This window comes from Lissotriton vulgaris, chromosome 3_1 (genome assembly GCF_964263255.1).
Source record: "Lissotriton vulgaris chromosome 3_1, aLisVul1.2, whole genome shotgun sequence".
In the NCBI taxonomy this organism is placed as follows: Eukaryota; Metazoa; Chordata; class Amphibia; order Caudata; family Salamandridae; genus Lissotriton; species Lissotriton vulgaris.
In genome coordinates, this window is record NC_141689.1 from 1,876,356,183 (window position 1) to 1,876,369,693 (window position 13,511).

Below are 13,511 nucleotides of genomic sequence, written 5' to 3' on the forward strand. Positions count from 1 at the left end.
TGAGAGGCAGAGCTTTGTCATCAGAATATGCCAGAAGTGTGCCCTCCCAAATATGTACCCTCAGGGTAGAATAGAAGTAGATTTTTTAAATGCCCAATTATATGGATCCAAATACAGGGCAAATAGAAGTGGGGAGAGGGAATCACTGTCTCGTACCCTGACTAATTTGTACTACATCGGACAGCACTCCCGTATAGGAGAGCCTGACCGTTAATGATATATACATTCTCTGGCGCTGTGTAATAAATCCTGAGCCACACCCAATTGCAGGCATAACTGCCCACAAATATTGCCATGAGACCCTAGTGAATGATTTTTCAGCATCGAGTAGAATCATACCGGCTGGTATTTTAGATTTAGCCTCCATGCTGAGTGTGGATATGGCTAGGTTAATATGCGAAGTGGTATCTTGCAAAGGTATAAATCCATGCTGCATGGGGTCTACTAGTGATCCTATAACTGAGACCTGTTTATAAAATTCCATTGGGATAGCGCCCGGTGCAGCCGCTCTGCCTGTGACTAATTATGAGGTAGCTGTTATGACCTCTTCACTAGTTATTGGAACGTCCACGTTGGCACTCTGCGCATTTGTACGTTGGTTGAGCCCAATAGCCTGGAGGTAGTGATCTGGTAAGCCCACATTTCCTGGCAATCGTCCTCGTATAAACTAGAATAAAACTTATGGAAAACTGTAAGAATTGTTTTACTGAAATCCAAAACGTTTTCTCATCTCCTCACTGTTCTCGAAACACGACAGACACTTTTACGACAGACACTTTGCCCTATATTTGGAACAGGTCCTGCCCCAGATCTTTCTCTTCAATATCATCCTTAACATTGTTAGTTGCCTAAATGTACCCAGTGCAATATTAGGATCCCTATTGGACTGAAAAAGAAGTGAATGCTCTTATTGTAAATGAAGGAACTTCAACCACATCTCAGTCTCCACAACCCGTTCAGTCCTTCTCTTATGGATAACAATGCTAGTAGTCTGGCCTCTAACAAAAGCTGTAAGGACATCCCAGACCATGATAGGATTAGCAGGATTAGCAGACCTTTGATTAAAACAGATGATGTCACTCAGACCAGAGCCCATATAATTAATATGCACCGCATCTAATAGTAGTTTAAGATCAAAGGACCACTAATGTAATGTTTTAGTATTATCTAATTCACTTGATTTGAAGGATAGTGAAAGGGAGTTATGGTCTGAGATAATCATGAGATTAAGTTTAATTGTTAATGATGCTAAGATATAAATCGCAAAAAACATATCTATAAGAGAAGATGAGTGATGACATATAGAATGAAATGAAATGTAAAGCCATACTCACCACCCCCTGTGAGCACGCAATACATCAGCAAGAGTGTATGTATCAAGGATCTGATTTTAGCCACCCTTCAGTTTCTCATCCACCACTGACTTGGAGTGCACATAGTTGTTGTTTCTACCCCCGGGTTAAGAGTCAGATTTACATTACCACACATAACTATGGGCACCTGACGTGCTAAGCTCTCCCAAGAGGAAGTTATACATGGCTAGGTCATGCGAATTGCCAACAAAAAAACACAAACTGTCACCTGAATTCATACAGTCCCTATATGAGTGATAGAGTGCGGGCTCACCTGCTCGTTTTACCATACTCACCTGGGCCCATAAAACGTACACACTTTGAACAGGTAAACCTACACTTTAATCAGAATTTTAAATTAACCATTTAGGACCTTAAACTATTTGTCTTACCAATCCTTGTCACCAGTACCTAGAGTCCTGAGGGATCAAGGGTGCATAATAGGCAGTAAATAAACATTTACACTCATAAAATAATCAAAGACTCGGGAAAGATTTAAACACTTTATCTATGTAAATTCTTAAATATCAGAGTCCATACCATTTCAATCAAAGTTCTTTCAATTAGAAAGAATATAATGAAAGCAAGATGAGACTTTCTTTAAGCATTGAAACATAGGAAGGGTGAGAAAAGGGAAACAGTACAATAACATACACACGCTACTTTATATTTACCTAGAATGGTGTGAAGACCTACCCTGGCCACGGGCTGGGAAAATGGACAGTATCCCCGATAGTTCAGGTGCCAACAGGACAAGACAGGTGCAGATCAGAATCAGGATAAGTATGGACCAAATTAAATCAGGACAGGACCATCGCAGGTCAGGACCAGCACCGACAGCTTAAGTGCAACACCAGCGTCACAACCCTCTATGCAGCTAACAGTCGGACCCCGATTGGGTTATCGAACCTTCTCCCACAGAACTCCAATTGGGTTATCGAACTCCTTCCCAAAACCCCAATAGGGTTATCGAATCTTCTGACAGAGTGCTCCGCCAGCACCTCTGCTCTCGATCGCCTGTTGAGTGCGTTGGGTCAGTGACAGGTCAGCTATTCGGACAAGTCAGACAATCTAACTAGCTAAGCCTATCTTGGTTATACCTTTTTCCAGGGCGGTTTACCACCCCCCAATGTTGTAAATGGGTGTATTCTCTCAATTTGATTGGTCAAAAGACAAGGAGAGGTCATCACACCATACCAGTTATGAGGCCACTTGATTCAATAATGCAAATTATCTTTCCAGCCCATAATTTTATTTTCCCATGCACTTTTATTCCACCCGACAATGGATGTTTCAATAACAAACACATTGTATGTAAAATATTCAATTCAGCTTCATCTCGAGAGGTCGAAGGGTGAGTTTCCCAGGCGCATCTTCAGGCAAAACAGTCACTGGCACAGGTTCAATGCCATGACTTGTTGAGTCCTGAGCTCTTCTGCGCAGTCGCAGAATTACAAGATGGAGTGCAGAAAGATTACATCAGGCCCAAATACGAGCTAATGGCAAAGCCAAAGAGAGACAATCTTAGAATAAAGAATAAATTAATGTACTGTATACCACTAATCTCTACTCTATTCCCATTATTTTATTTTAACTATAGCATTAGGAATTAGGCAGAACAAACAATTTAGTAAAAGCAGCAATGCAAGCGTTAGAACGTGAAAACATAGAGCAGCCATCTTTAGTTCTAGTGCGCAGAAGCATAGATTTCCCACCAAAGCAGAGAAAACGTCACGTCACGTGAGTGTGACAGACGCATGCGCAGAAAAGTTCCCACATTGCGGTGGCCATATTAGGTCACTCGAGTTACTGTTAGTAAAAGCACATACGCAAGCTTCCCCTAGATACTAGAAATGCCGTGTGATGCAAAATTAGTAAGACAAAACATGTTTATTAGTGCATTACATTTTAGTTAGAGAAGGTTGAGTCCGAGTAAGTCTCTTTACGAGTGAAACCTTGCTCCAACAATAACAACAACTAGAGAGAGAGGGAAGAGGCACCCTCGGTCCCCCAGGTAATAGTTACAATCAACAGAATAGTGCCCACACAGGGATAGTAGTGTCCAGCACAGAGAAGAAAAGAGAATCAAATCAACCTGAGCATGAATTTCTCAGGGATTTCTTGGAAGCCCTCACTCACCACCCTGGGTGGTGACATGCTTCATCATCGGGCCCACCAGGAGAACCCGAATGCCTCCCTAGTGTGCTGCAACGCCAGGTTACTGCGGAGCGGGCTTTTTTGTGACAAAGTGATTGAAAAAAGTGAGTTTAAAAAATACCAAACAGCTTTACCAAACAAAAAACTTCAGTCCGTGGTTAGCTGGGTATTGGTTAAAAGGTATGTGCAGGGAAATATACCAACTAATGTGTTGGGTGTTTTCCCCTTTTAATTACAGCGGGGTCAACATGTTTCTGCCCTTTAAGTGTATGGATATTACTGGGCATTCGTCAGGACCATGTAATTGTGTACCTCGGTGGTGTAGGCGCGCTAAGGCCCACCCCAGCCAGAGGACGTGACAGTTAAAAAACAGAATTATGTGTCAAAAACGTGCAAAAAAACAAACCAGAAAAAAGGGGTTCGAACAATTTTGATGAACCTGTGGTCTGAGAGAAATGACAAACACACATGAAAGACAATACAAACAATGTTAATGAATGGACTGGAGCGTCTTTTTGCCAACACTGATTTCAAAGTTCTGTGCTTGGACTAAGGGGAAAAAACGCGTGCCCGAGGTGGAAAATAGAGGTATTTTAAGCCTGCAACGGTGGGGGCCAGGCTGTCTCAGGGCATGCAGTTTTTGAGCAAAAAGGACGATCGCAAAGCAGACTTCATGCCATTCGTGCTGGTGCGATCAATGCGCCCAAATGGAGGGTTGGTGTCTATGTTGGACCCTAGCGGTTCAACCCATTTTTAACAAATAAATAAACTTAAAATAAATAAAAATGGCGAGTTTCTCACTTGTGTATTAAAAGATCCACACTTCATGGGTCTCAGGAGGGGGGTGGTGGCGACAATGGCACACCCTACAAAGGTAAATAAAGGAACACAAATCTACTTAGCGATTGGAATGATGTAAAGGTTACTTAGCTGAGCGTGGGGCGGGATGGCGCCTGATGGTCATAACAGAAAGATTCTTACGCCCGCAACGCCAAACACCCGCTAGGCACCTAACGATCTCCTCGAACCGGACCCCGTGGATGGATGTCCGGAGATCGAATGGCATTGAAATACTCTCTCCGTGGTAAAGCGCGCGGTGGAGGGCGTAGCTTTGGGCGGAGGTAGGCGTGCCGGGGGGTCTGTGTATGCCCAATCACAGTAGAGGACAGAAGCGAGGCTTGGGATGCAAGCCCTCGCGTTGTTGTGGAGACTTTGGAAGGTGTGACATAACGCATGCGCATCAGTATCTCAACAGAGTTAAGGATCAGACCGAGGCTTGTGATACAAACACTCGCGTTGTCATGGTGAGTGATTAGATCATTCCTTGCGGTGACAGAAGCCTTGTTCGTCAGGTGACGAAGAGTCTGATAGAATCGAAAGGTGAAGTGGACAGTTATATTTCCGATTCTAGATAACCAGAGCAGGAGAAACAGAGCAGGAACAACGAGACCAGAACTCTGGCGGCAGTAAGTGGTATAGTTCACATAAGTGAAGGTGAGCAAAGGATCATTGGGTCGTGGTGATAACCTCGAGAAACATGAAGAGGTTAGCTATCAGGACTGTGGTAGGCTTACCGCTTGAGAACAGAAGACCAAGAAATCTGATCCTTAAGCCCATTGATGTGGGTACCCAGTCTATACACCCAACGCTGCTCTTTTTCGAAGAGAATATTGGTGGTGTTTCTCTCCGAGGTGACTTGCTCGAATATTGTCCACCGTAGATCATTAGGCGTGTGGTGTTGTTAAAGAAAATGTTCACTCATTTTGGTTGCTGACTTTTGACACCTGATGTTGCTGCGATGCTCGCAAATCCTTTGTTTAATTTTGCGCGTTGTCATCCCTATATATCTCTTCTGGCAGGGACACGTTACCATGTAGACGACATTGGTCGAATTACAATTAGTATGGCTCTTCTGTGTCCATATCTTTCCTGTTTCGAGTGAAAGTTGTTTCGTGTGCGTAGTTAGATGACATACTCTACAGTTGGCACAAGGGAAGTGTCCTGTCACGGGGGGCAGGCCCCATGCATCTGTGATCGACCTTATAGTTCCGGAGGCAGAGGTATCAACCTTCGGGCGTGTGTGGACCAGAGAGTCTTTTAAACTTGTGCTTTTTTTGAAAGAAAAAAGGGGTTTTTCCCAGGTTCTTTTGTTGCTAGTTAGGATTTTCCAATGTTTGTTCACTGATTTTTTCATTGCATCTGAGATAGAGCTGTAGGTGGTCACGCAGGTTAGGGGTATTTCAGATGGTTCCCTGGTGTTTTCTTCCAGTGAACAAACATTGCATCGCAGCAACATCAGGTGTCAAAAGTCAGCAACCAAAATGAGTGAACATTTTCTTCAACAACACCACACGCCTAATGATCTACGGTGGACAATAATCGAGCAAGTCACCTCGGAGAGAAACACCACCAATATTCTCTTCGAAAAAGAGCAACGTTGGGTGTATGGACTGGGTACCCACATCAATGGGCTTAATGACCAGATTCCTTGGTCTTCTGTTCTCAAGCGGTAAGCCTACCACAGTCCTGATAGCTAACCTCTTCATGTTTCTCGAGGTTATCGCCACGACCCAATGATCCTTTGCTCACCTTCACTTATGTGAACTATACCACTTACTGCCGCCAGAGTTCTGGTCTCGTTGTTCCTGCTCTGTTTCTCCTGCTCTGTTTATCTAGAATCGGAAATATAACTGTCCACTTCACCTTTCGATTCTATCAGACTCTTCGTCACCTGACGAACAAGGCTTCTGTCACCGCAAGGAATGATCTAATCACTCACCATGACAACGCGAGTGTTTGTATCACAAGCCTCGGTCTGATCCTTAACTCTGTTGAGATACTGATGCGCATGCGTTATGTCACACCTTCTAAAGTCTCCACAACAACGCGAGGGCTTGCATCCCAAGCCTCGCTTCTGTCCTCTACTGTGATTGGGCATACACACACCCCCCGGCACGCCTACCTCCGCCCATAGCTACGCCCTCCACCGCGCGCTTTACCACGGAGAGAGTATTTCAATGCCATTCGATCTCCGGACATCCATCCACGGGGTCCGGTTCAAGGAGATCGTTAGGTGCCTAGCGGGTGTTTGGCGTTGCGGGCGTAAGAATCTTTCTGTTATGACCACCAGGCGCCATCCCGCCCCACGCTCAGCTAAGTAACCTTTACATCATTCCAATCGCTAAGTAGATTTGTGTTCCTTTATTTACCTTTGTAGGGTGTGCCATTGTCGCCACCACCCCCCTCCCGAGACCCATGAAGTGTGGATCTTTTAATACACAAGTGAGAAACTCGCCATTTTTATTTATTTTAAGTTTATTTATTTGTTAAAAATGGGTTGAACCGCTAGGGTCCAACATAGACACCAGCCCTCCATTTGGGCGCATTGATCGCACCAGCACGAATGGCATGAAGTCTGCTTTGCGATCGTCCTTTTTGCTCAAAAACTGCATGCCCTGAGACAGCCTGGCCCCCACCGTTTCAGGCTTAAAATACCTCTATTTTCCACCTCGGGCACGCATTTTTTCTCCTTAGTCCAAGCACAGAACTTTGAAATCAGTGTTAGCAAAAAGACGCTCCAGTCCATTCATTAACATTGTTTGTATTGTCTTTCATGTGTGTTTGTCATTTCTCTCAGACCACAGGTTCATCAAAATTGTTCGAACCCCTTTTTTCTGGTTTGTTTTTTTGCACGTTTTTGACACATAATTCTGTTTTTTAACTGTCACGTCCTCTGGCTGGGGTGGGCCTTAGCGCGCCTACACCACCGAGGTACACAATTACATGGTCCTGATGAATGCCCAGTAATATCCATACACTTAAAGGGCAGAAACATGTTGACCCCGCTGTAATTAAAAGGGGAAAACACCCAACACATTAGTTGGTATATTTCCCTGCACATACCTTTTAACCAATACCCAGCTAACCACGGAATAAAGTTTTTTGTTTGGTAAAGCTGTTTGGTATTTTTTAAACTCACTTTTTTCATACACTTTGTCACAAAAAAATCCCGCTCCGCAGTAACCTGGCATTGCAGCACACTAGGGAGGCATTCGGCTTTTCCTGGTGGGCCCGATGATGAAGCATGTCACCAACCAGGGTGGTGAGTGAGGGCTTCCAAGAAATCCCTGAAAAATTCTTGCTCAGCAGGTTGATTTGATTCTCTTTTCTTCTCTGTGCTGGACACTACTATCCCTGTGTGGGCACTCTTCTGTTGATTGTAACTGAAACCTTGCTCCATCATGAGCAATCAGCCATCTCCCTGATATGCACTTCAACCCGATAAGAGGTCCACTCCTTTCCCTTAGATAATAGTGCCACACCCCTTTGAGGAACATCTATCCTGGTTGCTACAAGAGTGTAATAGCCTAGACTATTCAATGTATGTATCTCCCGAGTTGTAAGACGAGTCTCTTGAATACATGAAAGCTGGGGCTTCAATATACCTAATTCCTCCCTGACATATCTTAACTTGGCAGCAGAGTGCAAACCGTCGACATTCCAACAGAGAATGTGCATATCCTTCTTACGATTATGATGCATGTTATCTACTGATGAGAAACAACTTTTTCCCTATGCACAGCATCATGATTAATTCATACAATCCAATAAATGCTATATCTTTACCTTTTCTTTCATCTTTGCCTGTTCCCCGTTACCCACTCCTGCTGAGACCCCCCAGCACCCAATCCTATCCCTGTCCCACTTTTCCCAGCAGGACCTTGGGCCCAACAGAGTAGGTGCAAACCAGAAAACCCCGTCGGATGGATGTTTAGCGGCACAACTGATGGCAAGCCCACCCCTGACTAAAAGCTAGAATGCTAAATGTAAATTCATTGTCACCTAAAGCCCAAAAAAGGAATCAAAAGAAGGAAGTCCGAAACTGAATGCAAAAACATAACTATATAAGTAATCTTTCCCCAAAACATGTTAGACATGAATTAGCCCTAAACCCAGAGCAGTAGGATTCTAAAGGGAAGAGCCGATATCAAGAACAGTTTGCTAGTATTCATTCAATTCTATTTTCAAAGAAAAATGTGAGGAACAAGAAGATAATTCATTCGGAATTTGCCCTTCCCTATTGTTTCAACAAGTCTTGCGCCTTTTCTGGGGCATGACAATATATTGTCTGGCCTTTCCAACATATCTTTACATTTTCAGGTTCAAGTAAGAAGACTGTGGTATCCAATGTTTGAAAGGGATAAATCATCTGAGTTCATCAGTCAGTCTTCGGGGCGAAGTCAGACCCAACAAAGAATTCAACCTTGCAGGCCTTGACTGGTTAACTAGGGCAAGTCAAATATGTCAAAAAGCAGTCAAAACCTGAAAATAATATAACAACCACAGGACAACATAACATCACATAGCAGCATTGAATCACAAAAGCAAAACAGCACAAAAACCAACACAGCAGAGCAACACCACAAGCTAGTGTCTCAAAACAAATACACACAGGCTTTCTTGACATACATTACCACCTCCAAAAATATGGTTTCATAATACAATGGTAAATGGTGTTTTCACAAGCACTGCTTTAGTTAACTGCAAGGACTAGGGATGAGTGATAAATTTCCCTCAGCCAGCGGAGTTCGTTGAGTTTTGGCCATTCGGCATTCCCCTTGTAAAGCGGAGTTCCAGCCACACTCCGCCAACTGACTGTTTTTTCTCGTGCACGGCTAGCCAACGGTTAGTTGGCAGGGGTGTGCAAGAATTGGCGTTCTTTAGTGCAATTTTCAGGTGCTATGAGGGCACACAGAGATGAGTTTTTCAACATGGGTGGTCGAAACTGCTCGTGGTTAGAAGGCTGCCGCTCCAGTAAAAAAATATACTCAAGAGGCAGCAAAGAGGCAGCTCCCTCTGTTACACCACATGGTGCCTTTTTACTGATTTTGCAGCATAGAAAAAGCTCCTGGTGCTAAATAGCAGCATGAGCACTGCTACATGCCTATTTCCACCCATTTGCAGAACTCAGCGGAATCTTGCAGTTTTCATGTAACTCCGCGAAGTTCCACCCACCCCTGCCAAGGAACTGGAATAATGGCAGTCACAAAGATTTTCTAAAATTGTCCTTTTCAATTTATGTTATATGGCCCTAGCCAGCTAATAATTTGAAGTTATTTAATAAGCTAGCTGCTTAATAAATAGTGAAAAGAGAGTATGCATTGTGTTTCACTGTCAAATACTTACCACCATAAATAATTGAACAATTTGCTGGTTGTTAATATTCACTTGTTTCAATCTCTTTTTTTACCATGCAACCCAGGAGAAAAAGCATGAAGTATTTTAAGCACTATGAAGAGATGCACAGACCATGTATATGGTTGGATCAGTATTCCTTGGCCGGACGGTGACTTCTCCAGCTGACCACTGCCAGCAAATGACCTGCATATTGTAAACCCACTTCTCTTGTTCTGTTCTCTGCCTGTGCTTTTGAGATTGTTGTGTTTCAGATGTGAATGCTAATCTTCTATCTATGTTCAATGTGGTATTATCTAGAGCATATTTAGCACACATCCCTGCAATCATACAAATGCAATATATGTACACAATGTTCACCTGTGTTTACCTTGTTTTACATCTGGTGCTTGGAACATTGCATGTTTACTGACCTATTTATAAAGACATTTTTATTGGATATTTCCTTGAAGGTATAGTTCTATACTGTTTATATAAATCTGTGTCATATTATATCAATTGTTGTCGATAGCTCACATTCCTCCGAACATAAATGTGCCAAATCCATCGGGGGTTGTTTACTCACATCAGTTCACTTCACTTCATGTAAAGTCAAACATGCCAAAGGGTTATTGTGATGTTGTTGTGCCATGCTATGCTAATTTCTGGTCACATCATGTGTTCTACAATCTCTACGACCGTCATTTCTCCCTCAACGCTCACTGTGCCACTTTAAAGATCACAAAAACATTTTTTTCTGGTGTGAAAAATAATATGAATTTTCAGTTTGTCGTTCCTTCATTGTAGGGCCTTTATATCTCCTCACCCTTAGAAGGAATAACATGTTTAGATTGGAGTCAATTACACCATAGATATGCTGATCTCTAAAAGGCTAATTAAAACATACATCTCTGCTTGATTAGGCTGGCGTATGTGGCACAATGTCATCTAATTATTTCTCTACTCAATTGACCATTAGATCAGCAGATCCATGTACTTTTTATTGACTAGGACATGTTGGTTCCGAATAGATGCTGACATGCTACACATGCAGTCCTTATGAATTCCTTGAAAGTTCTGACAGTGTTATTTTCAGTGTTGCCAAAATGTGATCCACTTATGGAGAGCAAACAATGGGTGTCTCTCAGTGTCAGATTATCTTTGTAGATATTTGTGCCCTAGCAGTACATTCTATGCTCTCAATTGAGTCATTATGAGGATTATACTTCTTTGTGACATAGGTTCACATAAATTATGTGTCTGTCTTCCTCCGCTCACCAGAAAAAAAAGTTGTCCCAATTAGTTATACACCAGCTGCTTGTTTGACTGTGGCAATAGCCATAGGATGGACTTGGCCATGGCCATCACTCCAAGTGATTTAATCATGTTATTCAGACATAGTCTGCGGCTTCTTTTCATGAATGTACACTGTAAATGGTTAATTAACCTCTATTTCACTGACAGTTTCTCTTTCCTTTTGTAAAGATGCACCCTAGGCAGAGAGCTGCTCCACCTGTCTTTCAGTACTTTCTTAATAGAAATCTGTGAACGTGCAGTTGTGTCAGTTTTAAGAACCATTTCTGTATTTATATATATATATGCTGTTTTCATGTCACATTTATATGTATATATCACTGTGTATAAAGGAAATACAATAAATTATTTTCTTCACTTTGTACTTGCATATATTAGGCTTATTTCAAAATAAAAAAAATAGTAATTCACAAGCAAAAAGTCTGCCCTTGGTGAGTCTGGCATCCAGAATTGATGTATTTACGTATAAGTTAAAAAAGGGCTTGAATTGCATCCTGTGATCAAAGCTGATTAACTGTAGCTTCTATTAATTTGGTGTAATTTATTAACTATTAAACACAAATGGCCACGATGATTAATGTTCTTAGCTCTTTTGCCGTGTTCCGGGAAACTTCACATGTTGTTGTCAGGCAGTGATTTGCATTGTAAAAAGACGTAGCACGAAGCACACACGTCAGGACCCGACTGGGAATCGAAAGCAGCCCTGGCACATTTCATCTGACCAGCCCCCATACAGTGCATAGGGATGTAGTGCAGCGAGCGAGCTTGACCAGTACACGGGAACTTGAGGGGTTCTCCCCCCAAGAATATTTTGGAAAGAATTATAAAGATTGGTGCATTCAACAGCACATCTGTAATTATATATTCAATTGTATTGGTTTTTGACGCATAGTAAAGGATGACCGTACAGTGCACTAGGGTACAGCAAACTGTATTGGGGTTCTTCAATAATTACCACACTATCACCCTCCAACAGTCCCTCTCTTCTCTCCATAGCACCTCTCTCGTATGTATTTAATTTGTTTTATAACACCTCTCTTACAAGTGTTTGGTGTTGAAACATTTCACATCACAAACACATATGGGGCTAATGAATCATACATGTGTAAATCAGTGTATAGAAAATATTACATAAGACAAAGGGGACTACAAGGTGTAGGATTCATGTCTTCCATTCTGATAGGCATATTTTAAGTGTTATTTGTCTGGGGAAGCCCAACTCAGGATTCAGAACATAACACAGTGGTTAGGGTTAACTTAACTAATAAGCATTTATTTCTACCCAAACAAACTCTTTTAAGCAAAATTAGAATGATGAAAGACAGGGACAAAAACGCATTCTAACTCAGATTACAACTGTAATTTATGAACTGCACAGTAACAAACAGATCTCTGTGACAAAAGCAGTAACTGTTCTTTGATTTGCATAGTACATGATCTTTGCAACAGGCATAGTAACCCTTTGTGCTACTTTAGATGAGACAAAATTCCATCTGTCTCCTGCAGGTACATTAATATCCAGAGTTACCCTGGCACTTTAATTGATGCCTGAAAACTGCACTCTTCAATGCTTTTAAAACTACTGCACTGCCTTAAATGAGCTCCTCAGTAACACTAGCAGCCCCATCCTTTCAGTCTCCCGGGGAAACGCCTGATGCTCGGTATGGCCAATCCATCACACACTGAATACTTTTTAACATTTAACTTTAACATTTTAATATTTCTAGGGCTTGTCTAGAGAAAATTAGCCTCCTATAATCAACAAAATAAATCATACATTACAGAGCAGCAACTTTGTACTCAAGATTAGTGGCCAAATGCCCCGGAGGATGTCTCTGAAATTTGTGTAGCTAATCCTTTTTGGTGTTACAAGTAAGTAGGGTTAGTGCTTTTAGACTTATACAGTATTTTAACTTAGTGATATCTGTTGCTTCTGGAGATTTACAAAACTACCATGGTATAGGTGAAGTCAAGTCATTAGCTTATTGGATAATGACAGTCTTTACAAAAGTTAGTGGCATCCATTATTGTACAGCTTATGCAAACTGTGTTTGTTGGACAACATGAGTGTCAAAACTGTGCGAGACTGATTCTACACACACCATCAGGATATGTTGGCCTTAGTCCCGCGAGCTTACAGTGTACCATCTGTACCCCAACCCTAACAAGGTAAGATATGGATTGTGCAACCTCAGAACATGACAACCCTGACTCTCCAAGGAAATCGTGCTAACAGATCTAGAATATTTCTGTTTGGTTGCTCATGCATACCCAAAGAGATACACAAGAAATATGAAGCATGCAGTTTCAATATTTATTGAAGCATTGTGATTTCTGAGTAAAATGCGTGTGCTGCAATAATCAATAGAAAGAAAAAGAATTAATTAATCAGCGTTACAAGAACGGAGAAGAAGATAAACAAGTCAACTATTTTGCTGATTCTGAAAATATGTGCTTGTATGTAAGTAACATAATATAACATGCATAACATTACATACATAACATAACATGTAC

At 41.9% G+C, this 13,511-nt stretch overlaps 1 protein-coding gene across 1 annotated transcript in view; it reads left to right on the top strand.

Moving 5' to 3' along the window:
* The window catches only part of GUCY1B1 (guanylate cyclase 1 soluble subunit beta 1), a 481,270-nt gene extending 469,911 nt beyond the window's left edge, over positions 1-11,359 (top strand). The window contains exon 14 of the mRNA XM_086962339.1: positions 9,772-11,359. Coding sequence (XP_086818465.1) covers positions 9,772-9,795 — 24 coding nt within the window. The 3' untranslated portion in view covers positions 9,796-11,359. The remainder of the gene's footprint in view (positions 1-9,771) is intronic.
* The last annotated feature ends 2,152 nt before the right edge of the window (positions 11,360-13,511 follow it).